This window comes from Saccopteryx bilineata, chromosome 3 (assembly GCF_036850765.1).
Source record: "Saccopteryx bilineata isolate mSacBil1 chromosome 3, mSacBil1_pri_phased_curated, whole genome shotgun sequence".
Taxonomy (NCBI): Eukaryota; Metazoa; Chordata; class Mammalia; order Chiroptera; family Emballonuridae; genus Saccopteryx; species Saccopteryx bilineata.
In genome coordinates, this window is record NC_089492.1 from 226,450,457 (window position 1) to 226,478,217 (window position 27,761).

Genomic DNA, 27,761 nt, shown 5'->3' on the forward strand with positions numbered 1-27,761 from the left:
GGAGTGAAAAAAGGTACTGACACTTTGGAAAACTATCTAAAACTTCTTCGAATGGTGAACACATGAATACCTTCTGTTTCATCAATTCTCTTCATACACACACACACACACATATGCACGCACACATGCACACACACACATATATATGCAAGAGAGATGAGTACATATGTCCACAAAAGAATTGAAAAGCATTTCTGGCTGCTGTATTCATAAAAGACAAACACTGGAAACATTCAATTGTTCATTAGGAGAAGAATCAATAACAAATTGTGAAATATTTATATAATCTTCAACAATAAAAAATAGTAAACTGCTTATATAAATGTCTAATCACTGTGTTGCACACTTGAAACTAATATAATATTGTATATCAACTGTAATTAAAAACTAAAAAAAATTAAAAATTGCAAACTACAATTCATGCAACAATATGGATAAAAGTAAAAATCATTGTATTCATCAAAAGAAGGCAGTCACAAAATTATATTAACTGCCAGAACAGAAAATTTACTAAGCTATGGCAACAGAAGCCAGAATATTGATCAGTTTTGATGGTAAAAGTTATTTACTAAGGAGGAGGCACAAAGGAAATTTCCAGAATTCAACTTTTCAGTTGAAATATTTCAACCTTCTAGATAAAAACATTCTATAACTTGACTTGGGTGTTTTTTTTGTTTTGTTTTGTTTTGTTTTTTTGTATTTTTCTGAAGCTGGAAACGGGGAGAGACAGACTCCCGCATGCGCTCGACCGGAATCAACCCGGCACACCCACAAGGGGCGACGCTCTGCCCACCAGGGGGCATCGCTCTGCCACGACCAGAGCCACTCTAGCGCCTGGGGCAGAGGCCAACGAGCCATCCCCAGCACCGGGGCCATCTTTGCTTCAATGGAGCCTTGGCTGCGGGAGGGGAAGAGAGAGACAGAGAGGAAGGAGGGAGGGGTGGAGAAGCAAATGGGCGCTTCTCCTATGTGCCCTGGCCGGGAATCAAACCCGGGTTCCCCGCAAGCCAGGCCAACGCTCTACCGCTGAGCCAACCGGCCAGGGCGACTTGGGTGGTTTTTACATCTACATTGGTAAATATTCACTTAAGTCAATACTCACTTAAGATTTGAGAATTTTGCTGTATATAAATTTTGTTTCAATTTAAAAGAAAGACTAGTAAAGAACAACAAGTAAGAATAATTTATTTAGAATAACCCCTTGCTTTTTACTGCAGCAGTTTGTATATTAGGAATTAAGCTAAAATGTGTAAAGAAAAATTAATGTTAATAATAATAAATTATGGCTTGTAGAATTAGTACATAAGTACAGAACTAATCATCTTCAAGATTATCTTTGAGTAAATAAGAAAAGATAGTAAAAATTTTGTAAATATATCATCTTACCATCTGCTTTACTGCCTTCCTCCATCAAGAGTTTTGCAATATTAAAGAATCCTTTTGCAGCTGCTAGGTGCAGGGGTCTGTCTCCAACTTCACCACTTACATTCACATCAGCACCAAATTTCAAAAGGAGGCGGGTTACCTGAAGGATCCATTCATTTCCAATCAGTATCAAAAGTTAAAAAGTAATGCAAGGCTGTCAGCAATGTGGAAGAAGACATATTCTTAAGGCCTTCTCTTAAGTCATTTTTACATGAAAATAACAGAAAATCCTAACTAAAATGGTCTAAAAATAATGAACTTATTACTATAAAACCTAACAAGAAGTTTTAAACTACAGCCATTTCAGGGTTTGCTCTTCACTGTTTAATAATAATCATGCATAATTTACTAGAAAATCTCTGCCAAAAACTCCTTCTGACTAGAGCCAGCAGTGATTACTTAATTCTTAATTTTCACAACACCTCCACTTGCAGGTCACTCATGGTCATCTTGCTAATGGACTTCTGGGTCCTTTTCTAGATTTTTTTGAAAATGGGAGATAGCTGCACTAGCCCTTGGCATCTTCCCCAGTTAGCTGAGATCACATTCAAAGGGACAGAGAGAAGTAAAGTATTAAAAGTATTAACATTTTAGTAGTCTGCCAAGGGTCGTTTCAGATAATTGGGATTCTTTCAAATTATTTACACATCCACTTAAAACCCTTCCAAATAATTTCTATATTTGGCCTGAGAATTTCAGAAGTCATCGCAGTAATCCCATGAGGTAAATTAGGATGCATCTGTGGCACTAAAATACAGTTTACACCTTACTGCTGAGACGTAAACATAGAAGTGAATTTAAGCTCTGAAACTATTTTGACCTTCTCTGTGGCATCAAATAAACTGTCTTGAATAGAAACCTCTCAGGAACATGGTATATTATTTGATAGAAATCTTAAGCAAAAGTTTAGGTGGATGGGATGTGAGGAAACTTCCTAGTGAGTGTAGTGGGTAAGCAACAAAGTTCTGAAGTCAGACTTCTATTTATTAGCTATATCATGCTATATAAATTATTTGATCTTTTGTAAGTTCAGTTTCTTCATTGGTAAGGGTGGAATTATAATATATCTACCTCACAGAGTTGTTGTGAGGTTTAAATGAGTTATTACATATAAAGCCCTTAGAAAAGTGCCTATTAATAAATATCGGCAGAAGGATAGCACCAGTGTGAAAGATGTGTATTTTATCCCTTTGTTGACTTATGGATAGGCCAATATTTAATGCAGGAGAAATAAGAACAGAAGTTTGGTCTCAAGAACCTTGCATGCCTAAGCAGATATTTCCACTTACATCATAAATTCTGATTATGTGACTTTGTAATGGACAGATTTAAGCTATGTTCAAAATCGATTATCTATTAAGCAGTATTATTATATACCTAAGAAATATTGCTCATAGTACAAAACATCTACTCTTCTACTTAAAAATAAGTAAATAAACAAATTGCAAGGAACATGGCACATCAGGCGCATTTATATATTGAATGCACCATTCTCCCGTCAGCATATTTTAGCAAATGACAATAGCATCCATAAATTACTTATGTGCTGTCTTCACATACAGAAAGCAAATCCCTTATCGTAAAAGGGCCATCCACATTTTAGCATAATTTTATAGGACTGTGACTATATATTCAGGGGAAGTAAACAAACTTAGAATTTTTTTATATTTCTGCTGAGTGATGAGGTTAATATCCAAAGAGAATGACTCTACAGATCACACACATTGTGTACATCCTGTCGGTGCCTGAAGTCAGAAAAGTATGGAATTTTTTCATCACCTGGCTTTTGGACCCTGTACTTTCAAAAGCATTTTCATGCCCAGCTCTCCAGAGCACTGCAGTGCACTCTGGGCAGCACATCAGTGAAACGAGCAATCTTCCCTAGCTAGAGGTCACACTTCACAGGTCTGAGTTTCCAAGCATATGCCAGCTAGAAAAGCAATAAAGGTAGAATGACTAGAACAGCACCGGGATGTAAGTGAGTTTCTTTTTCAAGTTCGGATCCTTAGGCAGTAAAATGGCATGGCCTCTACAAAGGTAAAAAAGTATCACCCAACTTCATAATGGAGTAAGACTAGTGATCTAGAGATATAAAACGAGGCAGAGTGAAAAAGGGATGTCAAAAAAAATGCTTAAGTTTTGATTTTCCAAATATCTTTGTGTTTCTATCTTATTTGATTCTATTTAGTTCCTTGAGTGTAGCTAAAGGGCAGTGTTTAAAAGAAGTGCCTAAAATTTTTGTTTTAAAAAATGTTAAGGTTGAAGATCAATGGGCTTTGATGTTGGAGCACTTGTCCTTGAATTCTAGCTCTTCCACAGAAGCATACTGCTTGGACTTCATGATTTGGTTCACTGACATAAGAAGGACAAGAAGCTCTTTGGTACAGCAGAATGTATATGGGCTTTGGGATCAGACAGACCTGCATAAATTTTTCAGGTTTTCTATTGTTAGCTGCATGACTCTGGCATGCTACCTGACCTGAGTGGGCTCCATGTGTAGCATTCATAAGGAGGGGCAAATGACAGCTAATTTTATGGCTGTGGCAAAATTTTTTAAAAATCCACATAAGGTCTTAACACAGTGCCTGTTCTATAGTATGACCTCACATTTTTAATTCATAAGGGTGTTGTGAAGGTAAAATGAAATTATTTATTAAATGAAGGTACATTGAAACTTTAAAGGATTCTATACATGTTAGGACATTATTACAGAATGTCAAATTTTATAAATATGTGCCTGTTATATAATTATATGTTTAAAGAAAATTATATATTTAATGCACATTTACTGGTATTTTTTCAGTTTATCTAGGTTATTCCATGTATTAGTTTCCCATTGTCACTGTAGCAAATTACCCCACACTTATGGGATTAAAACAGCACAGATTTGCTCTCTTATAGTTCTAGAGGTCAGATGTCTAAAATCGAGGTGTCGGCAGGTTGCGTTCTCCCTGGAGGCTTTTCATCTCCTTGCATTTTCAGCTTCTACGGGCTGCCTGGCTTCCTCAGCTGTGGGCCCTTCACGCATCACTTTAACCTTGCCCTTCCATTGTCACATTTCCTATTAGTAGCTCTGATTTCCTGCTTCCTATTATAAAGACCCTTGTGATTACACCAGGACCATCCAGATAATCCAGGAGAATCTCCCCATCTCGAGGTCCTTATCTTGATCATATCTGCAAAGTCTCTTTTGAGATTACCTTCACAGGTTCTGGAAATTAAAACATATTTTGGGAAACCTTTTTCAGTTTACTACAATACATCCCACGATAATAGAAAAAAAGAAAACTCAGTTTCTCAATAATATTTTTTTTCAAAGAACTACATGAAAGGACTTCGTGATTTGTTCTATTGGTATAATCATTTGTATCAACACAATGACATTTGTTAAGCCAAACATCTGCCAAACACTTTAACAGCTCCTCATAATAGCAACTCTTTGAGGTAGGTTCTGCTAATATTATTCTCATTCTATAGATGAAGAAACTGAATATCTCGTGGTTATACATTTAGGAATCTTTCAAACTCAGGCTGACTGATTCCTGGGCCATGCACCTACCAATGTGCTCCACTGCCTCTCTTGTTTATTAAAATAATCTGCAAAAATGAATAACTTGCAATTTTTTCTGGCACTACAGAGATTGCAATGTTTCTGTGGATCTCAAAGTCCTCAAGGGTGAAGCTGATAAGAATATGGAAAAAAATAACTTAATATCTTAAATATATTTTCTTTGAAGCTAGGGCAGTTCAACAAAAGCCTGGAGCACTTAGGTGGTACCTTGCCTTTGGAAATACCACTGTCAGGCTTACCTCTTCGTGCCCATAGTATGCTGCAATGTGCAAGGGGGTGAAAAAAACTGCATCTTGAACATTGACATTAGCGCCATGCTGCAGCAGCACATCAGCAGCCTGGAAAAGAAAGAGAACTCAGGAGATTTATTTGGGGAATCTGCCCATGAAAATTATTTTTACAACAACCATATGTAGTTCAGGAATCACCATCTTGAAACACGTTTTTTTCCCCCTATCTACCTTCTCCAAGACCTCCAATGGCTTTTTTTTTTTTTTTTTTTTTTTGCCTAGAAAATAAAGGCCAAACCCCTTACTAGGTCATTTAAGTTCCTCTCAATCTGATGGTATCCTTTTTTATGTTACTTTCCATTACCTGCTTTCATAAAAGCAACTGTATAGTCAAACTGCATTTTGTTTCCTGCTCCTTTGAGTCTTTGTTCAGATTATTTCCTCAGCCAGGAATTCTGTCCAATCTACAGATGTTTAAACTCAAGCTAAATGCTATGTCCTCTAAAATTTCTTTGATTTTCCTGCTTTCATTGCCAACTGACTTGTCTTCCTTCCTCTCCAATCTCATATAACTTTCTTTCATGTCATTTAGAAAATTTAAATAATTTATATACATGCCTTATCACTCCTACTGAAGAGAAAGTGCTGTAAGGATAAAGTGTGTATCAGATTCATCTTTATAATCCTACCCCAGCATGTGGTCATGTAAATGTTAATCATTCAATAAACATTTGTTGAATAACTGAATGAATGAGCAAGTAAAAAACACTACCAGGAGCTGTTGGCCAGCTGTCTTCATAGAATGCCATAGATTACCAATAAACCTGCTGACACTGTAGGTTTCTTCTGTTTTCATAGACCCATCACTAAATCTCTCTTCTCTGGAAAAATGATTGGAATAATTTCCTTAAGATATATTCACTTTCATTGTGGATTTTCTTAATGCGTTGTTTATTCTTCAGCTGGTCAAATAATATAGATTTGGGAAATCTTCAAAAGTCTGTGGGACTGCCTGACCTGCGGTGGCTCAGTGGATAAAGCGTCGACCTGGAAATGCTGAGGTTGCTGGTTTGAAACCCCAGGCTTCCCTGGTCAAGGCACATATGAGAGTTGAAGCTTTCTGCTCCTCCCCCCTCCCTTCTCTCTCTCTCTCTCTGTCTCCTCTCTCTAAATTGAATAAATAAAATCTTTAAAAAATAGATAAATATTCAAAAGTCTGTAAGACTGATAACACAAACCAGGAAGATGGGGTCTAAGAGCTCAAGACACTTATTCTTTAACCTCTTTTTTCCTATAGACAAATTGCCTCCTAAGTCATTTCCTTGCCTGTTTGAATCATAGACCTTCAGAACTCGAGAGGAACTATGGACATTATATATTATACCCCTATGTTTTAAAGAGGAAGAAACAGAATCAGAAGAATTAAGAAATTTCTCAAAGTCTTGAAGCAAGTCACTATCAGCAAGGAAGTGACTCTTAAGTCTCTGGCCTCAAGCTTTGTTACTGAGTGTTCCATAGTGTTAAATAGTTCATTAATCAATCATCCATTTATTCTTGTGTCAAAAACAAGTTATTGAGTATGTATGAGGTAAGATTGTATTTTTATATGATTATTCTCATAGATCATTTAATCCTCAGGATAGTAAGAAACTGATTATAATTGTCAAAAAAAAAAAAAAGCATAAGGATTGCTTGTTGGAACATCTAAAATTTCTGGTGGGTCCCAAAATATAAACAGGTGTATACACTTCTACACATTTTAAGGACCATGCTTTTGCTGATATTTGGATATTGCTGACTAATGATTAATAGAATACACAATGTGTACAGTGAATTGATTTTCTAATAGAACATTATGACCACGTTTAACATTTATTGAGAGCATACTTTGTGTCAGGCCCTGAACTAAGTGCATAAATAGTAACTGGAGTGTCCTCTAACAGTTCTACCCCAAAACTCAGAAAGACAAGTGCTGCTGTCTCACATTAAAGGTGAAGAATCTGAGCCTCATGAGGGTTAAGTAACTTATGAGGTCATGTAGCCACTAAGGGACAGAACTGGAATTCAAATATAGGCCAGTTTGATTTCAAAATTTCTTTTTATCAAGCCCCTCCTGTGACCTTGATCTCATTAACACTAACCTTTAAGTAGATGAACCAACTGAGTCCATTTCAGATAAGAGGAAACTTTCTATTGGTTAGAAGTGCTATAGACTCAGCTTGAAAATGAATGTCAGAGCCATTTATATCAAGCGCTTGTATCTTAGACTTCACATGCCTGGGAGTTCAGTCTTAGGAACCTTTAAAGGAGGTCACTAAGGATCAAGGTAAATGAAGCTTTTTACAATTTCTCTTATTTTAAATATAGCATAAAATAGACAGCATGAATTTTTATTGTAAAAAGGACTTTTAAATGTTAACATATAGAGCCAATTTTTTAGGCATGGTTCCAGAACTTACTTTCATTCTAAAAGATAACAGCTCTTAGGCTTCAATAAATATTCTGAAGCAATTTTTTTCTCTCCTAAGTTTGCACTTATCTAGTTATTCAGAAGGTCAATCTTTGGCTAAACATTCATTAATTATGAAGTGTTGGTGTTCTGAGAAACTGTCAAAATGTAAGTTTTAATGAAACCATACGGCCGTTATTGGATTATAGGCTTTATTTAGTTTGTTTTAAAATTAAAGGAAATATTTAACAATTGAGAGCCAGGCACATTGGAATTATCTGAATAATTTTACATATCTGTGATTTTTAGAGTCATTGTAGGGAGAGCATCTCCCATTAACCTTATAGGAATATAATATATTGTGATGGTCAAATATGGCTGTCATGGAGCTAAGACAAATGTTCTCATATTAACACTTAGGTTGAAGAAAATATATATCAAATTATTTTATTCATGCTTCCCCTACTCCAGAACCTAAAAGAGTTGTTAAATCAACTTCACAGTCTTTCTGCTTTATGAAAGAAGCCCCTTGAAGTCACCAACTGAATCTATTTATTCACCATTATGCCAAGTGCATGGTAGACACCTAAATAATTATTAAAATAAACTGTATTTCTAGTAAAAAAAACACTGGAATATATATCTAGCATTAGCCATAAGAGAATTAATTATTAAAAATTAGGAACTAATTATATGGTAGAAAATTTAAATAACACAATTTAACAAACATGTGTTGATTATTTGTTTCAAATTAACCTTTAGCAAACTCCAAGTGCCAGGAACTATGATTGGAATTTTACATAAATTATCTCATTAAGATTTTTATATACATAAAATATATATTGCCTTAAAAAAATTAAGAAAATACATAGTTTTGATTTTTGTTTCTTAAAAACAACAAAACTATTAGTGAAATTACAAACTAGAAACAATTTTTATCACCGAAAGGCTATCTTAATAATCTTTAAATTCTTTAAGGAACTGAACTATATAATAGTTATATCTATATAACTGACAGTTTTAGTTACTATTATTATTAATAAGAACCAAGATTCAAATATAGGTTAGTAACTTGATAACTTTTAATGATGGAAAGATAAGCACCATGAAGCACCTCCCATTAAGTCATTATTTTATGAGCACAAAAAATGAATCAGACCTCTTTATTTTGATAATAAGGGAATTACTAGATAAAGTGCTCTTTACAGTTATTTTTACTTACTAGTTGACTTCCAAAAAAGATTCAAGTGGAGTTTCTTCCATTTCCAGAGTGCAATTTAAACACTTACTATACACTCTGCTCTTCTTTTTGGAAAGCTCTCTTCTCTTTCTCTGCCAGCCACATACCCAGTCTCAAGGCCAAGCTCAGTTCCCAATTTCTCCATGAGAACCTACTGCAAATACTTTACCATATTGATCATTTCTTTATCTGAATGCTTATCCTACTTATTCTCACAACTTTCCATTAATTATCACTGTGAGTAAATCACTATTACATAAAATTTTAAACTTATTTATCGTATTGTAATCTTGTCTCTGTAAAACATAAGAAGTTTGACTCCAGGTTAAAGAATTTTTCACCTGAGGCACTGGAATTTAATCCTTCTAACTGAAATAGCTAGAAATTATCATTTAAAATTTCAGAGATTCTGAAAATAATGCCTGTAAAAGCAAAAAGCCTATTTAGTTCCCCCTCTATGTTATATTCTGAAAGCCATTGTAAGAAAGGAAGAAGAAAAAGAAAAAGACCATCTCAAGAGAAACTAAATGTTTACGGAAGAGAAAGAAGAATAAAGTAAATTTTCAAGGAAATAAAATGGTAATCAATCTCAGTTAAAATTGTTAAAATTAATACAGTGTCCTATACCTTGTAAACCTGAACTAAATATCTAGACTTTGAAATTAAATTTTTCTTTGCTTTAAATGATATCCCATTCCCTATGATTTTTTTGGAGTCTTCCTCAAATTTATGCTTATACCATTGTTTCTCATTTTGAAAATAAGAATAATAAAGTTTCAAATTATTCAGCTTGTAATAAAAAACACTAAAGTTTACACTCAAGTCTATGGAAGTTCAAAGAACCATACTATTCCATATTTGTGTTATTATTTGGGGCCAACTAGCAATCCCTTGTGTTGGGCAGATAAAATGTATTATGCTCACTTTGTTAAAGAGGCCGTTGCCCAGGTGATATTAATGTGTGTTGAGAATCCTTGTAGCCTGGGGCTTGGTTTTGGGATTAAGCCTTTCCCACCCATTTTGATGTGGGGTGGTACAATCCAATCATGCCTCAGAGAAGTGACTGTATTAGAGACTTCCCTATTTTGTATATTGGATTAAGGGTTTGGATTTCTACACTATAAAATAGGGATGGAGCGGGACCTTGCGCTCTTGGTTCCTGAGATTATCCTTAGAAAAGAGAGCAGAGGAGAGCAGAGAAAGGCCACATGGAGGAGGCCAGGAGAAGCAGCCAAGATGGCGGAGTGCTGAGTGAGATGCCAGTTTGTGTAGAGTTTGTATCTGGGATAAGGAAGGAGATGGGGAACAGAGGTGAATAAGGCTGGTGAGCTAGAAACCTTTGATTCTAGGAAACTCGGATAAGTCAGTAGCTTTGTGAGCACTGAATGTGAGTGGGTTTTGGAGCCCAGTGTGTATTTTTACTTGCCCGCCGGGTGCAAGCTAGAATTAAAGACTATGGCCCATCAGTTTTTGGCTCCACTGTTTCTTTACCGACTGTCCGAATCCAATGCGAACCTGCAAGGGTCGGGCTGCTGTGATAGTGGCTCTGGCCGTGGCTACTGGCTCTACACCTTGCTTTACCATTTCAGAACATCCTATAGAGGATAATAGCTCTTGGTTGATATTACTTTTTCAGAATTTTCAAGGATGGCCATATAGGCAACATTACCAGTAAGAATGATCCTGTCTATGTAATTGTTCACAGTTGACTGAACAAGCTGAAGCTAAAATGTATTCTAAATAGGAGATGTATATTATGACTCTTGAAGAGTCTTATATACTGTGGTAAGATATTTATCATTCTTCCTAAAATTCTATTATAGTAACTGGCCAATAAATTTTAAGTAGAAATAAAGTATGTTCTGATGTACATTTTAAACAGATCCTTCTAGTAATAGTATAGCAAATGGATTGGAGAGGAAACAAGCCTGGAAGCAGGGTGATCATTTAACAGGTTCTGCAAAAATTAGAGAAAGAAAGAGTACAACAAGCTGATGTAGTAGAAGTGGCCTGGAGATAGAGAATGGATTTTAGAGATATTAAGATGGTTGAATTACATGACTCAGTACATGGGAGGGCTGGGATGGGGACAGATAAATATCTGTCAACAAATGATGACTATAAAAGAGGAAGCCTACAAGGAGAGATGAGCGTGAAGATAAAACTTTCTCTACTTCATGTATTTAGGAAGTGGGAACATCATTTAAAACTTCTGTTTCTCAGAGTAATTACTTGCAATAGCAAGTTTTTTTTTCAAATCCCCTTGGCTATTCACTGTGTCCTTATCCAATACCACATGCTGTTTCAATTGGGGCCAACATCTCAATCAAGATGTGAAGATAATTCTCAATTTTTCAAACAACTATCTAAAGCTGTGACAATTAAAGATATCAATAACTGCTTATTCATTTGTGTTAAAGGCTTATATTATTTATAAATCATTTCAGATGGTAGCATTCTTTTTTGAGATTTAATAAATAATTCTTTGACTTTATGCTCTATTTTCCATAGAATTTTCTGTTAAATTACGTATGCTCACTTCTTGATACCCATTACAAACATTAGGTGAGAACTCTCTATCATGTTGGTACAGAGTTTTCACTCATAATATTAGCTGAATATTTTTGTAATGACTTTTTTTTAAAATCTGACAATAGCTCTAATTAGATATTTGAGTACAAAAACCTATCAGAAAATAGTTTCTTCAGGCTGTCAAAGAAATGAGGGCTCTTCTGTGATCTTTCTCTTATTATCTCAGGTTAAAATTAAATTTGGTCCAAAAATTATTCAGAAAATGATTCCACAAGTTAATATTATCAAAGAAATTAAAGAGAATTGTATCCTTAAGTTGTAGAAATAAAACTTAGATATATTAGCATATATACACATAATAAAAAAATTTCATCAGTTGAATAAATGTATCGCTTCTGGTATTATTTTATAGAGGTGATAAATGAAGACAAGATAGCATTACTTATGCAAGGTAAGGGGAGATATTTGTGAGATATTAATGGCTAAAAAATGGTAAGTAAAGGAGCCAGAAAAAGAGAGAGAGAGAGAAAGAGAGAGAGAGAGAGAGAGAGAAGAGTCATCTAAGAAGAAAAATTGAGAACAAAGAAATGCCTGTTAAGGGAATCCATGGAAAAAATATTTTTAAGAGAAGAGGGGCAAAAGTTTCTGAGCCTTCCAGCTAATCATCACCTTGCTGTGCTATTTTCTTCATTATATATATATATATATATATATATATATATATATATATATACGTTTTTTTTTTTTTTCACAGCATTTCCTTATGTGAGGATCTTCTTTTTAAATTCCTGGCTGAGAAAACAGGCTTTCAATGTTCACCATGTTATGAAAACATCATGTTTTATGCATTTCAAAATCCACATATTTTTCTTATGGGATTTATTTATATAGTTTGCCAAAAACCCAACATTTTTCACTATATTTTAATTGTAAAGATTTGAAAATTGGAGTACAAATTAGGCTTTCTCTCACTGATGTTCCCCCAACACTGTATACTCCCAGGATCATAATCAAGGAGCAGAATAAGTATCACTTGACAACCAGCTTTATCATAACTTTTGTTCTTCAACTCAAGTCACCTGTTATATACTTCCCATGGATGAATTACTTCCATTTTCTTTTTTTTTTTAGATTTTATTTATTTTTATTAGAGAGCAAGGGGAGAGAGAGAGAGAGGGAGAGATAGAGAGAGAACAGGGGGAGGAGCAGGAAGCATCAACTCCCATATGTGCCTTGACCAGGCAAGCCCAGGGTTTTGAACCAGTGACCTCAGCATTCCAGGTCGACGCTTTATCCACTGTGCCACCACAGGTCAGGCACTTCCATTTTCTTAAAAGAAGGTCTTCCACCAAAGCATTTTAAAAACCAGCGATTTGCCTTCACTTGAAAAATCAACTTCTAAATTATACTTTGAAGGAGAGTTTGCATCAACTTATAGAACATAAGAAGAAACGTATGCAAAGTTTGTCTCTTAGACAAGACTAAATAATAAGAATCATCCTAAAATTTGTATCACTAACCAATGAACTTCCAGCAACTGGAATTTAAAAACAAAAGAAGACAACATCAACAGTTAAGATTCAGGCTCAAGGGCTAGTTTTATTATAAGCATATAGATGGAATATATAGCACTCCCTTTTTTGAGCTTCCTCATTAATTAAGAAAACTCACTATTTGATGAACTGCAAAATACTACCTTAACTAATTTTTGAATAGCAGGTGTGAGTAATCAATTGTACTCTATAGGTTCTTTATTTAACAACATAATTGAAAATGTTGGTCTGCTAGAACTTAAAATAAGTGACACAATGACATAGATAAATCAATATTTGTAAAAATGTTTTAATTATGAAACACTATGCATTGATAGGTATAGAAGTCAATTACAGATAATTTTCTTTCTAGAGAAGTTTGTTAAAATGAAGACCATATATCATCTAGTCAGAGACCTATTACCAGGAGAGAAAAGAGTAGGCATAATGGTGGTAAGTGCACTAGCTATTCCATTGTTCATATTAAACAAAAATACATACAAGGTAGGCTGGAAAATGATGCCTGAAATAAAAATAAAAATATAAAAAGAAGCACAGCATCAATTCTGCCCAAATGGTTTTGGCTTCAGAAAAATAAAGAGCCAAGAAAAAACTGTAGCTGGAACTTAACCCCAGGCTTCTACATCCCATCACATGGTTGGCAAATGGTATAACCTGAACACATACACAAAACCCTGGTGAGCAGATTTCAGAACCTACATGCCATACTGTACTAATTTCTATGATACGCTATACTGCTATAGCCCAAAGCCATTGCTTTAAGATTTCAGTCTTCCAAACATTATAAGCTGTTTATTTTTTTCAAACTTTTATTGAATGAACTCAGTGGATTATTTTTCTTTTGGTCTTAGAGATGACTACTGCCCTACTCAATGACACCTTGTAAGAGATCTTAACCCAGAGGATCCAGTTAAAGCACCCTGAGATTCTTGACTTTCAGATACTGCAAGATAATAAATGTTTGTTGTTTTAAGCCACATAGTTTTAGGGTAAGTTTTTTATTCAGCAATAGTAGCTAATACAGTATTGTACCTCTTGATTCATTATTAAAACCTCTATGTGAAAACTGACTTTTACATTAAAATAATTAACTTCTTCCCACTTGTGAATATTAAAAGAGGAGCACCATCAACAGATACTTTTGAGTGCCTAAGTATTCTAAAGAACTGTGGTAGATGCTGGAGGTCAAAATTATTAATTGCTCAATATCAATGAACAAATAAATGGAAAAACAAAACAAAATAACTATGATACAAGGTAAATACAGTATAGAGTTAATGGGCATAATGTATGAGCTAAAAGAATAAATTCTGTTTGGGGGAAATACAAAAAAACTATCGAGGGAAATACAAACTTGTGATTTAAAGTAGGCAGAAAGGAGAAATCAATCAATTTATTCATCTTTCAAACATATTTGATTTTCTAACAGTGCCTAGCACAGAACATATGCTTGCCAGATTCTACCACTTTAAAAGTTACTTCAAGGTCTACTTGCTTCATGAAATCATTTTAGAGCTCTAGACTCATTGAACTAATTTCAGGACAAGTGATTAAATATCTTGATAGCTTTAGAGTCATACTGAGGCATGTAAAATAAATTTATTACAGATACTCTCCCTAGAATTACTGAATCAAATCTCTAGGTCCTACAAATCTATATTCTTTTTTTTTTTTTTAATAAAAGCTCTTTAGAAACTTCCTCTTGCTTCAAATATGGAGTAATAAGGATGAGTCTGGAGAAGCCAACGTGGTTAGAGTTCAGAAGACAGAGTACCACAGATAAGAAAGCTATACTAAAAGAGAATTACAAATATCTGCAGAAGGTCATCTTAGATGATACAGTTGAGCTAATGCTTTGTGCATATGAAGAAATGTGTAATCACTAAAAACTGGACAAAACTCAAATATACATCAACAGGTAGATAGATAAATACTGTGATATATTTTAATAATGGAATATGATTCATTGACTAAACATCTTATTTGGTAATTTATCAAGTAACTGACATTTACATTTTTAAAAATTTATTGATATTCAACCATCTATTTCCCATTCTACACACATATACACATATGATTTTCTTCCATTGTTCCCCATCACAACAAACTGGAAATTCTTTATGCAGTTGTTGACAACAGAAACAATGGAATTGTGTTGACACCATCTTCTTCCACATCATCCTTATATGTAACTAATCACCAAATTATTTTGATTTTACCCTCAAAATATTTTACAGATCTGTTCTTATCTCTCTATGTTTAGTTATAGTACTCGCACCCAGGCAAGCATTACAGATTATTGCCTCCTAATACATTTCCCTGCATACATTTTTCTAGTCCAGTTCATTTTTTTAGCCAATGTTGCTTTTTCAGAATGGAAAAATAATTACATTATCACTTCTTAATGGTTTCTCGTTGCTCATAGGCGTGAGACAGAACTCCTTAGATCAATTTATCATCCAATCCAGGGAAATTTTGAGAGTAAAAGTGGGTTTACCAGGCCAACAAGCATAAACCAAAACTTTCATAAGGAATCAGGAATATATTGTCATTCTACAAATAAGTCCACTGGTCACTTGCCCTCTAACCTTTTTTTTCCACCACATCCTCTAGCTCTCTCTGCTCAAGCCATCACTCTCTGTTAGTCTTCTCACCATATTTTCTACAGTAAGACAGCTTTTACGCATACTACTCCCTCTGCCTAGAAATCTGTATTTCAACTTTGCATGTCTTCAGTGGAGATAATAATTTTACTTAACTTACAAGGTTGTTTTAAAAATTAAGAGTGAATATATGTAAATGACATAGTACATCATTAGCACTAAATGGAATTCTTACAACTACTATTGCTACTATAATAATTATTTCTTCTCTTTAACTGATTAACATCTACTTAAGTCCCTGAATTATAAACCATATTATCACTTTCTCGGAGATTTTCTCCCAGTGTTCATGAACGTGAACATATTTATTCAACAAGTATTACTTGATTGTCTACTATATGCCAGGAATGCTCTGTGTTAGGAGATAAGGATAATAGAGGGAAAAAAAAGCAACAACAAAGACTGTGTTGAGCTCATAATTCAGCACAGGAGGAAGACAGTAAAACAAAGTAAGTAAATGATGGACTGTTATATAGTGAGCAGTACTAGAGAAATATAAAGAGATGAAGAAATTAGAGAGCTCCAGAGATTTGAGATTTTACTGGAAATAAGAAAATCTGAAAAAACTTTATTGATAAAATTACATTTGAACTAAGATGTTAATAAGATAAGGAACTAAGATATTCAGTTAGTAAGGAAGAACAGAACAGTTTAGTCAGAAGAGCATTGCAAAGGCCCTGAGGGAGGAGCATGCTTGGTATGTTTGGTGAAGTTAAGGTTAAAGAATGAATAATAAAAGACTGAAAATTACAGTTAGAGAGTAAATGAGTAGTTTTGTTTTTTGAATGATATGGGAAGCCTTAGGAGCAGAGGAATGATATGATCTGATAGACATTTTAAAAGATTCACATTGGCTGTCTTCTCAGTATTCTGAGAAGACTTATTGGGTCAGGGGGAAGTGGAGAAGAAGGAAGACCAAATTACCTTCTTTTAGACATAGCACCATGTTGACCTTTATAGCTCCTATCACAGTGGCAATTTTAAGTTTGTTTGATTTTTTGATTGCCTATTTTATCCACCAGGTCATAAGGTCCATGAGGCTAAGAATTGTATGTAATATTACTCACCATTAAACTACCAATGTTGAGCACAGGTCGTGAAACCCATTAGTTCTTCATTTATAGAATAGCGAATAAAAGAAAAAATGAATGCATGTTACTGTATTTTAATTTTTTTTGTGTGTGTGTGTGTGACAGAGACAGAGAGAAAGAGAGAAAGAGAGAGGGACATATAGTCACATACAGGAAGGGAGAGAGATGAGAAGCATCAATTCTTCATTGCGGCACCTTAGTTGTTCAGGGATTGCTTTCTCATATGTGCCTTGACCTGGGAGTTATAGCAAACCAAGTGACCCCTTGCTCAAGCCAGAGACCTTAGGCTCAAGCTGGTGAGCCTTACTCAAACCAGATGAGCCTGTGCTCAAGCCTGTGACCTCGGGGTTTCGAACCTGGATTCTCTACCTCCTAGTCCAATGCTCTATCCAATGCTCTATCCACTGCACCACCATCTGGTCAGGCTCAATTTTGATAACAGATTGTAAGCTCCTAGATGGCATTTAAAGTATTTTTTATACTTTCAATTTCTACCATAACTAGCCATGTTCTTTTATATATGTGCTCAATAAACATTTATTAATTTAATTTGATCTTCCTCGGTAACTTTTTTTTTTTTTTTTTCATTTTTCTGAAGCTGGAAACGGGGAGGCAGTCAGACAGACTTCCGCATGCGCCCGACCAGGATCCACCTGGCATGCCCACCAGGGGGCGATGCTTTACCCCTCTGGGGCGTCGCTCTGTTGCATCCAGAGCCATTCTAGTGCCTGAGGCAGAGGCCACAGAGCCTTCCCCAGTGCCCAGGCTATCCCCGCTCCAATGGAGCCTCGCTGCGGGAGGGGAAGAGAGAGACAGAGAGGAAGGTGAGGGGGAGGGATGGAGAAGCAAATGGGCACCTCTCCTGTGTGCCCTGGCCGGGAATCAAACTGGGGACTCCTGCACACCAGGCCGACGCTCCACCGCTGAGCCAACCGGCCAGGGCCTTCCCCGGTAACTTTTTTAATCTACACTCTAAATTTTCCTGAAGAAAATATATAAAAAAACAAAAGAAAACTATTAGAAAGTCAAGATAAGCTTTAAAAAATTCTAAACTGGGAACATGACCTCTTACGGTTTACATATTGCCAGCAACTATAAAACACACAGGGGAGAACAAATGGTGGATTTTTTTTTCTTGTCTTTTGGGAAATAAGACTTGATAATAGAAGTTTATTTATAATCATAGCTGAAAAACTGCCTCTAGAAAAACAATAATGGGATGAGCAATCTTGTTTTCTTTCAGATCTAATTAAAAAAAAAAAACAAGCTTGAAATTCAGACATATTTGTCAAAAATACCGACAGAACAAAAGTTACAGTTAAAGCAAGTCTCAGTCCAGTTTACTAACATTATAATATACAAATGTAGGTATTAATTGGTTGACTGAAATATGTAACAATATTATATTTTTCTCTGCTTAGAAATTCTTGATAAACTTTAAATATACAATAAATATATTATCTATTTATATTATATTTAAAAATAATTTTTAAATGTTTGCTGGGTTGAAAATATATGTTATTAAACACATGGCTTAAGAATAGTATTTAGCCTGACCTGTGGTGGCGCAGTAGATAAAGCGTCGACCTGGAAATACTGAGGTCGCCGGTTCGAAACCCTGGGCTTGCCTGGTCAAGGCACACATGGGAGTTGATGCTTCCAGCTCCTCCTCCCCCCCCCTCTCTCTGTCTTTCTCTCCTCTCTCTCCTTCTCTGTCTCTCTCTCTCCCCTCTCTAAAAATGAATAAATAAAATAAAAATTAAAAAATTTAAAAAAAAAAAAAAAAAAGAATAGTATTTAATTAAACTAGACTAATAATGAAGTCTTCATTGTATCTGATTACTTTTTTTTTTACTATAAAGATACCTTTATTTATAAAATTGCTGGTATGAGCCCTCTCTTTCACTATGTGACACATTTTTATTACTAAATCAAAACAAAACCTAATTTTTTTCCATGAATAATTTTATGCAAATCATTGAGCATATGCAACATTAATATAGAAGAAAGGTTCCAATGAATTGTGCCTCCTTTCCAGAAATATCCTTTAATATTCTTGTGTTTTGGTCACAGTTTGTGAAGGTTTAATAAAAGGCATCTGTGATTCTTTCATGATTGAACAAGCAATGAGGTAGAGACCTAAAACACAAATTTCAAATTGCTTTCTTTTGCTTTGATCTATTTCCCCAAATATAAACTACGAATGACCCAAATCGTCTTCTGAAGATCTAGAAAAATATAACAAACTTAAGAGTCTGTGGAGTACCATAATTATTATTTAAATAGAGGCATTTCTCCTCTTCAGTTCTAATCAAGTTAAGAACAGAGACAATTAAAAATATAGTTTTCTATTCTCAGTCTTTCATTTAATTTTTATTTCAATCATTTTCCTGCTAAGAACATTTTCAATAATATTTAAAAAATTGTAGGAAAAGTAGAGTCAACATCATGGTGTGCAACATATTGATAAATATTCACCAGTATCCCATATTTATTTATTTATTTTTTTAAATAAATTTTTATTAATGGTAATGGGATGACATTAATAAATCAGGGTACATATATTCAAAGAAAACATGTCTAGGTTATTTTGTCATCAAATTATGTTGCAAACCCCTTGCCCAAAGTCAGATTGTCCTCCGTCACCCTCTATCTAGTTCTCTGTGCCCCTCCCCCTCCCCCTAACTCTCTCCCTCCCTCCCTCCCATGTCCTCCCTCCCCCCCCCCCCCACCCTTGGTAACCACTACACTCTTGTCCATGTCTCTTAGTCTCATTTTTATGTTCCACCAATGTATGGAATCATGTAGTTCTTGTTTTTTTCTGATTTGCTTATTTCACTCCTTATAATGTTATCAAGATCCCACCATTTTGCTGTAAATGATCTGATGTCATCATTTCTTATGGCTGAGTAGTATTCCATAGTGTATATGTGCCACATCTTCTTTATCCAGTCTTCTATTGAAGGGCTTTTTGGTTGTTTCCATGTCTTGGCCACTGTGAACAGTGCTGCAATGAACATGGGGCTACATGTGTCTTCACGTATCAATGATTCTGAGGTTTGGGGGTATATACCCAGTAGAGGGATTGCTGGGCCATAAGGTAGTTCTATTTGCAGTTTTTTGAGGAACCACCATACTTTCCTCCATAATGGTTGTACTACTTTACAGTCCCACCAACAGTGAATGAGGGTTCCTTTTTCTCCACAGCCTCTCCAACATTTGCTATTACCCGTCTTGTTGATAATAGCTAATCTAACAGGGGTAAGGTGGTATCTCATTGTAGTTTTGATTTGCATTTCTCTAATAACTAATGAAGCTGAGCATCTTTTCATATATCTGTTGGCCATTTGTATCTCTTCCTGGGAGAAGTGTCTGTTCATGTCCTCTTCCCATTTTTTTATTGGATTGCTTGTTTGTTTGTTGTTGAGTTTTATGAGTTCTTTGTAAATTTTGGATATTAGGCCCTTATCTGAGCTGTCGTTTGAAAATATCAGTTCCCATATAGTTGGCTGTCTGTTTATTTTGATATCAGTTTCTCTTGCTGAGCAAAAACTTTTAATTCTGATGTAGTCCCATTCATTTATCTTTGCCTTCGCTTCTCTTGCCATTGGAGTCAAGTTCATAAAATGTTCTTTAAAACCCAGGTCCATGATTTTAGTACCTATGTCTTCTTCTATGTACTTTATTGTTTCAGGTCTTATATTTAGGTCTTTGATCCATTTTGAATTAATTTTAGTACACGGGGACAGGCTGTAGTCGAGTTTCATTCTTTTGCATGTGGCTTTCCAGTTTTCCCAACACCATTTGTTGAAGAGGCTTTCTTTTCTCCATTGTGTGTTGTTGGCCCCTTTATCAAAGATTATTTGACCATATATATGTGGTTTTATTTCTGGGCTTTCTATTCTGTTCCATTGGTCTGAGTGTCTATTTTTCTGCCAATACCATGCTGTTTTGATTATCGTGGCCCTATAATATAGTTTAAAGTCAGGTATTGTAATGCCCCCAGCTTCATTCTTTTTCCTTAGGATTGTTTTGGCTATTCGGGGTTTTTTATAGTTCCATATAAATCTGATGATTTTTTGTTCCATTTCTTTAAAAAATCTCATAGGGATTTTGATGGGAATTGCATTAAATTTGTATATTGCTTTGGGTAATATGGCCATTTTGATTATATTTATTCTTCCTATCCAAGAACAAGGAATATTTTTCCATCTCATTGTATCTTTTTCGATTTCCCTTAACAATGCTTTGTAATTTTCATTATATAGGTCCTTTACGTTCTTTGTTATGTTTATTTCTAGGTATTTTATTTTTTTTGTTGCAATCGTGAAGGGGATTATTTTTTTGAGTTCGTTTTCTAATATTTCATTGTTGGCATATAGAAAGGCTATGGACTTTTGTATGTTAATTTTGTATCCTGCGACCTTACTGTATTGGTTTATTGTTTCTAATAATCTTTTTGTGGAGTCCTTCGGGTTTTCGATGTATAGGATCATATCATCAGCAAAAAGTGATACCTTTACTTCTTCTTTTCCGATATGGATGCCTTTTATTTCTTTGTCTTGTCTGATTGCTCTGGCCAGAACTTCTAGCACCACGTTGAATAAGAGTGGAGAGAGTGGACAACCCTGTCTTGTTCCTGATTTAAGGTAGAAAGTCCTCAGTTTTATGCCGTTTAATAGGATGTTGGCTGATGGTTTATCATATATGGCCTTTATCATGTTGAGATATTTTCCTTCTATACCCATTTTGTTGAGAGTCTTAAACATAAAATTGTGTTGTATTTTATCAAAAGCCTTTTCTGCATCTATTGGTAAGATCATGTGGTTTTTGTTCTTTGTTTTGTTGATATGGTGTATTACGTTAACCGTTTTGCGTATGTTGAACCATCCTTGAGATTCTGGATGAATCCCACTTGATCATGATGTATTATTTTTTTAATATGTTGTTGTATTCGGTTTGCCAGTATTTTGTTTAGTATTTTAGCATCTGTATTCATTAGAGATATTGGTCTGTAGTTTTCTTTCTTTGTGCCATCCTTGCCAGGTTTTGGTATGAGGGTTATGTTGGCCTCATAAAATGTGTTTGGAAGTATTGCTTCTTCTTCAATTTTTTGGAAGACTTTGAGTAGAATAGAAACCAAGTCTTCTTTGAATGTTTGATAGAATTCACTAGTATAACCGTCTGGGCCTGGACTTTTATTTTTGGGGAGATTTTTAATAGTTTTTTCTATTTCCTCCCTGCTGATTGGTCTGTTTAGGCTTTCTGCTTCTTCATGACTCAGTCTAGGAAGGTTGTATTGTTCTAGGAATTTATCCATTTCTTCTAGGTTGTTGTATTTGGTGGCATATAATTTTTCATAGTATTCTACAATAATCCTTTGTATTTCTATGATGTCTGTGGTGATCTCTCCTCTTTCATTTTGTATTTTATTTATTTGAGTCCTTCCTCTTTTTTCCTTGGTGAGTCTTGCCAAGGGTTTGTCAATTTTGTTGATCTTTTCAAAGAACCAGCTCCTTGTTTTATTGATTTTTTCTATAGTTTTTCTGTTCTCTATTTCATTTATTTCTGCTCTGATTTTTATTATCTCCTTTCTTCGGCTGGTTTTGGGTTGTCTTTGTTCTTCTTTTTCTAGTTCCTTAAGGTGTGAAGTTAAGTGGTTTACTTCGGCTCTCTCTTGTTTGTTCATATAGGCCTGAAGTGATATGAACTTCCCTCTTATTACTGCTTTTGCTGCATCCCAGAGATTCTGATATGTCGTATTTTCATTTTCATTTGTCTGTATATATCTTTTGATTTCTGCACTTATTTCTTCTTTGACCCATTCATTCTTTAAAAGTATGTTGTTTAGTTTCCACATTTTTGTGGGTTTTTCCCCCTCTTTTTTGCAGTTGAATTCTAGTTTCAAGGCTTTATGATCAGAAAATATGCTTGGTACAATTTCAATTTTTCTAAATTTGCTGATATTGTCTTTGTGGCCCAACATATGGTCAATTCTTGAGAATGTTCCATGTACACTAGAGAAAAATGTATACTCTGTCGCTTTGGGATGAAGTGTCCTGTAGATGTCTATCATATCCAGGTGTTCTAGTATTTCGTTTAAGGCCACTATATCTTTATTGATTCTCTGTTTGGATGACCGATCTAGAGCCGTCAGCGGTGTATTGAGGTCTCCAAGTATGATTGTATTTTTGTTAGTTTTTGTTTTAAGGTCAATAAGTAGCTGTCTTAAATATTTTGGTGCTCCTTGGTTTGGTGCATATATATTAAGGATTGTTATGTCTTCTTGATTCAACTTCCCCTTAATCATTATGAAATGACCATTTTTGTCTCTGAGTACTTTTTCTGTCTTATAGTCAGCATTATTAGATATGAGTATTGCTACACCTGCTTTTTTTTGGGTGTTGTTTGCTTGGAGTATTGTTTTCCAGCCTTTCACTTTGAATTTGTTTTTATCCTTGTTGCTTAGATGTGTTTCTTGTAGGCAGCATATAGTTGGATTTTCTTTTTTAATCCATTCTGCTACTCTGTGTCTTTTTATTGGTAATTTTAATCCATTTACATTTAGTGTAATTATTGACACTTGTGGGTTCCCTACTGCCATTTTATAAATTGCTTTCTGTTATTTTTGTATCTAGTTTGATTCTTCTCTTTTGTTTTTCTATCATTTGTTTTTGTTTGTTTGTGTTCCATACTTCTTTCCTCTGTTGCTACCTTTTTTAAGTCAAGTGTTTTTGTGGTGGTTTTTTTAAGGGTGGTTACCATTAAGTAATGAAAAGGGTACCTACCATATTCATTGTAGTACCCTATCTTATAAGTATTTCTGCACTTCATCGTCCTTTGCTACTGTTAATCTCCATCCTCTCCCCCCTTTTTTCCTTTGTTGTCACAGTTTAAGTTTGGTTTTATTGTGTTCTTGGTGGAGCTGTTACTTGTGGTGTTGTTTTCTTTTGTTCTTTGAATCTGGTTGGAAAACCCTCCTTAGTATTTCCTGGAGTGGGGGCTTTCTGTTGATAAATTCTCTCATCTTTTCTGTATTTGTGAATGTTTTTATATCTCCTTCATACTTGAAGGATAGCTTTGATGGGTATAGTATTCTTGGCTGAAAGTTCCTCTCTTTCAGGGCTTTAAATATTGGGGTCCACTCTCTTCTAGCTTGTAGAGTTTCTGCTGAGAAATCTGATGATAATCTAATAGGCCTTCCTTTATATGTTGTACTCTTCTTTTCCCTGGCTGCCTTGAGAATTTTTTCTTTGTCATTGGTTTGTGTCATCTTTATTATGATGTGCCTTGGAGTGGGTTTGTTGGGGTTAAGAAAACTTGGTGTTCTGTTTGCTTCTTGAATTTGAGGCTTTAGTTCCTTCCACAGGCTTGGGAAGTTCTCGTCTATTATTTGTTTGAGTATATTCTCCATTCCATTTTCTTTCTCTTCTCCCTCTGATATACCTATTATTCTTATGTTATTCTTTCTGATGGAGTCAGACAATTCCTGTAGGGCTTTCTCATTTTTTATTAGTTTTGAGTCTCTTTCTTCTTCTCTCTGTTGTGCCTCAAGTTGTTTGTCTTCTATTTCACTAATCCTATCTTCAATCTGGGCTTTTCTGTTAGCTAAGCTTGTTACCTCATTTTTCAGCTCGTGAATTGAGTTTTTCATTTCTGTTTGATTTGTTTTTATAGTTTCCATTTCCTTGGTAATATATTCTTTGTGTTCATTGAGTTGTTTTCTGATCTCCCTATATTGCCTTTCTGTGTTTTCTTGTATATCTCTGAGTATTTTTAAGATTTCTATTTTAAATTCTCTGTCATTTAGCTCCAAGGCTTCCAATATGTTAAGTCTTTTCTCCATAGATTTTTCCACATCTATTTGTGTTACCTCTCTTTCTTTTGTATCCATAATATTCGATTTCCTCTTTCTTATCGGCATCTGAGGGTGGTCTTATTGATAGCACGCGGGCGCACTCCCTGGCGGCTTGAATGAGCGTCGCTGCGGTAGCTTCCTCCACACCCTCGTCTCTCAGATTCAAGTGATAACAGTCCTTTTGCTTTCAGTTTGTGTGGAACTCCGGAATGCTCCGAGGATAAATTTTTCTGTTTCTAGTTGATAAATTTGTTGTGATTTAGGGGAGAGCTGTCAGACACGCTTCTCATGGCGCCATTTCTGTGACATCCCCAGTATCCCATATTTAGAGTAGCTCTATGTATGTCTTAATGCTCTACTATTGCTGTCTTGGAAGTATTCTTAATTTTTTAAAGCAAGGGGCTTCATTTATTTTTAATGAGACCTGAAAATTAGGGAACCAGTTCAGATACAAAGTAAATTGACTAGTTCATTCTTTAAGCAGACCAAAATATCAAAATTCTGAAAAAAGAAAGCAATAGGCCTGACCAGGTCATGGCGTAGTGGATAGAGCGTTAGAATGGGATGCCAGTGACCCAAGTTTGAGACCCCCAGGACACCAGCTTAAGCGCAGGCTCATCTGGTTTGAGTAAAAGCTCACCAGCTTGGACCCAAGGTCGCTGGCTTGAGCAAGGTGTCACTTGGTCTGCTGAAGGCCCATGGTCAAGGCACATATGAGAAAGCAATCAATGAACAACTAAGGTGTCACACGAAAAACTAATGATTGATGCTTCTCATCTCTCTTCATTCCTGTCTTTCTGTCCCTGTGTATCCCTCTCTCTGTCTCAAAAAAAAAAAAAAAGAAAGAAAGCAATAGATAGAACCATAATTGTTTAGGGTCAAAGACAGAAGCTGAAACAAACGATATAGCAACAAATAAGACTAAGACAAATAACAAAGTGATACCTTTCTTATTGTAAACGTTTTTAACACGTACAAGTGCCTAATACCTACTCAGCGGCAAGCATAGGAGACAAAGAAAGATTCCTGGTCCTACATTTAATGAGTTAATAGCCCAGGGTGAGACAAATTAATATAGGATATCAACACAGTGAAAAAGGCATGCTAGAGATAAACCTGGTGCTATGGAACAAAGATGAGGCACTCAATAGGGGGAGCAACTTCCCCAAAGAAAAATACCTGGATTAAATCTTGCTTGGAAGGCTGCATAGGAGCTACACAAAATAAAGGTGAAAGAAGTTACACACATTTAAAGACTAGAAGGATCCCAAGCTTTAAAGTCCTGGACAGTGAAACATTCTCAATTTCGGTAGATGGGACTAGGTGAAATGTGGCTGAGGATGTTTGAATATTGTCTTCTTAGGTTCATACGAGTCCTAAAATAAAAAAAATCTCGTCTTCTTAGGAGAGCTCAGCTGGCCCAATGAGATAAACTAGGAAGGCAGAGGCTAAGAAATTGGAGTAAAGGAAATCGGGATCTTAATAGAGGAGACAGTTGTAGGGATGTAGAAAATACCCAAGTAATCCCTACTCTCATTTAAAACTCTTCCTTCTCCCATGTAGAATCTTTAATCAGTGGCTTGTGGAAAAGCCAGATGTCAAGATCTCTTCCTAAATTCTCATCAAAGTGATGATGAATATAGAAATAACCAAAAGGTTTTGACCTAGAATGGATACACAAAAGAGAAAGAGAAAAGATTCAAAGCATTCCAGTACAGAAAATAATCTGTTCACAAAGGAAGACAGCAAGTTATAAAGAAAAGAAAAAAGAAAATGTGTATTGTAAGTTCCTGATATTTTGCTGTTGTTGTTTTATTTTTTATTGTAATGCAAGTGCCTGACATTAAGCTTTTGCTTGCTGAGGTATCTATTCAAAAAACAGCTATCTCCAATAAAGACATGGCCAGCTACTCTACAAGACAAGAATCAGGTTGACCTATTCCTAGAATTTTATTTGTTTCAGTGATTTCTGGTTGGCTTAGATAAATGACCATTTGACTGCTTGTGTTTTCATTCTAATGTTTTAATTCCTGCTATTATGTTTTAAGTGCACCAAGAAAGAGTGAACTCACAAAATCCTAGGCACTCACCCTTGAACCCCATGAAAGCAAAAACCTGGCCCATTCTCTCTTTCTCTTTCTCCATCTACTTCTCTCTCTCTCTCTCTCCCTTTCCCTCTGTTTCTCTCTCTCTCTCTCTCTCTCTCTCTCTCTCTCTCTCTTCACACTTCCTCTCTCTATATCTGCTTCTCTCCTTCTTTCCCCTTTTCTCCTTGCTTTTCTCTTTCTCCTGATAACCTCACTGTATGGGCACAGGTATGCTGTTTACCTTACAGGCCTGGTGAGTAACAGACCTTGATTTTTCAAAGTTCCTTGATGGTTATTGCTGAGGAGCCTCTTGCTATCATGATTAAAACACACACACACACACACACACAATCCAAAAATGGTCTCCTACAACTCTGGCTCCAACAGGAAACATATTTCTGGAAGTACATCATGGGCCCAGGTGAATGCTTGCAGGTATTTCTAGCCTATACCATCACTATCAATAGTCTGAGACTAGCACAAAAAAGAATTATAAAATAAGCAGAAAATAATTAACAAAATGGCAATAGTAAGTTCTTACCTATCAATATTTATCTTAATCTAAATGGATTAAATTATCCAAACTAAAGATACAGATTGGTTGAATAAATTAAAAAAGATGACTCCATCTTAGAAAACTAGAAAAAGAAGAGCAAAGTGATTCTAAAGTAAACAGAAGGAAAAAAATACAAACTATAGCAGAAATCAATAAAATTGAAGACAGAAAATCAATAGAGAAAAGCAATGAAACTGAAGCTGGTGCTTTGAAAATATTAACAATATAAATATTAATAAATCTCTAAGAAAGCTAACTGAAAAAAATGAGAGGAGACACAATTTACTAATATTAGAAATGAAAGAGGAGGCATCACTGTAGATCCTGTATACATTAAAAATGATAATAAAGTAATACTATGAATAACTTAAGTCCATAAATTTGATAATTTAGATAAAATAGACCAATATCTTAAAAGATACACCTGCCAAAATTTATACAGGAAGAAATAGATGATCTGAATACCTTTATTATTAATTATTATGAATCAATAATTAATAATTTCC

General features: G+C 35.1%; 1 protein-coding gene across 2 annotated transcripts in view; it reads right to left on the reverse strand.

Annotated features, from left to right (window-relative positions):
* Positions 1-27,761, reverse strand: part of TNNI3K (TNNI3 interacting kinase) — a 317,917-nt gene that overhangs the window by 222,368 nt on the left and 67,788 nt on the right. For both annotated transcript variants that reach the window (XM_066268883.1, XM_066268884.1), the window contains exons 6-7: positions 5,236-5,334; positions 1,387-1,525 (exon numbers count right to left, since the gene is read on the reverse strand). In XM_066268883.1, the coding sequence (XP_066124980.1) occupies positions 1,387-1,525; positions 5,236-5,334 (238 nt within the window). The remainder of the gene's footprint in view (positions 1-1,386; positions 1,526-5,235; positions 5,335-27,761) is intronic.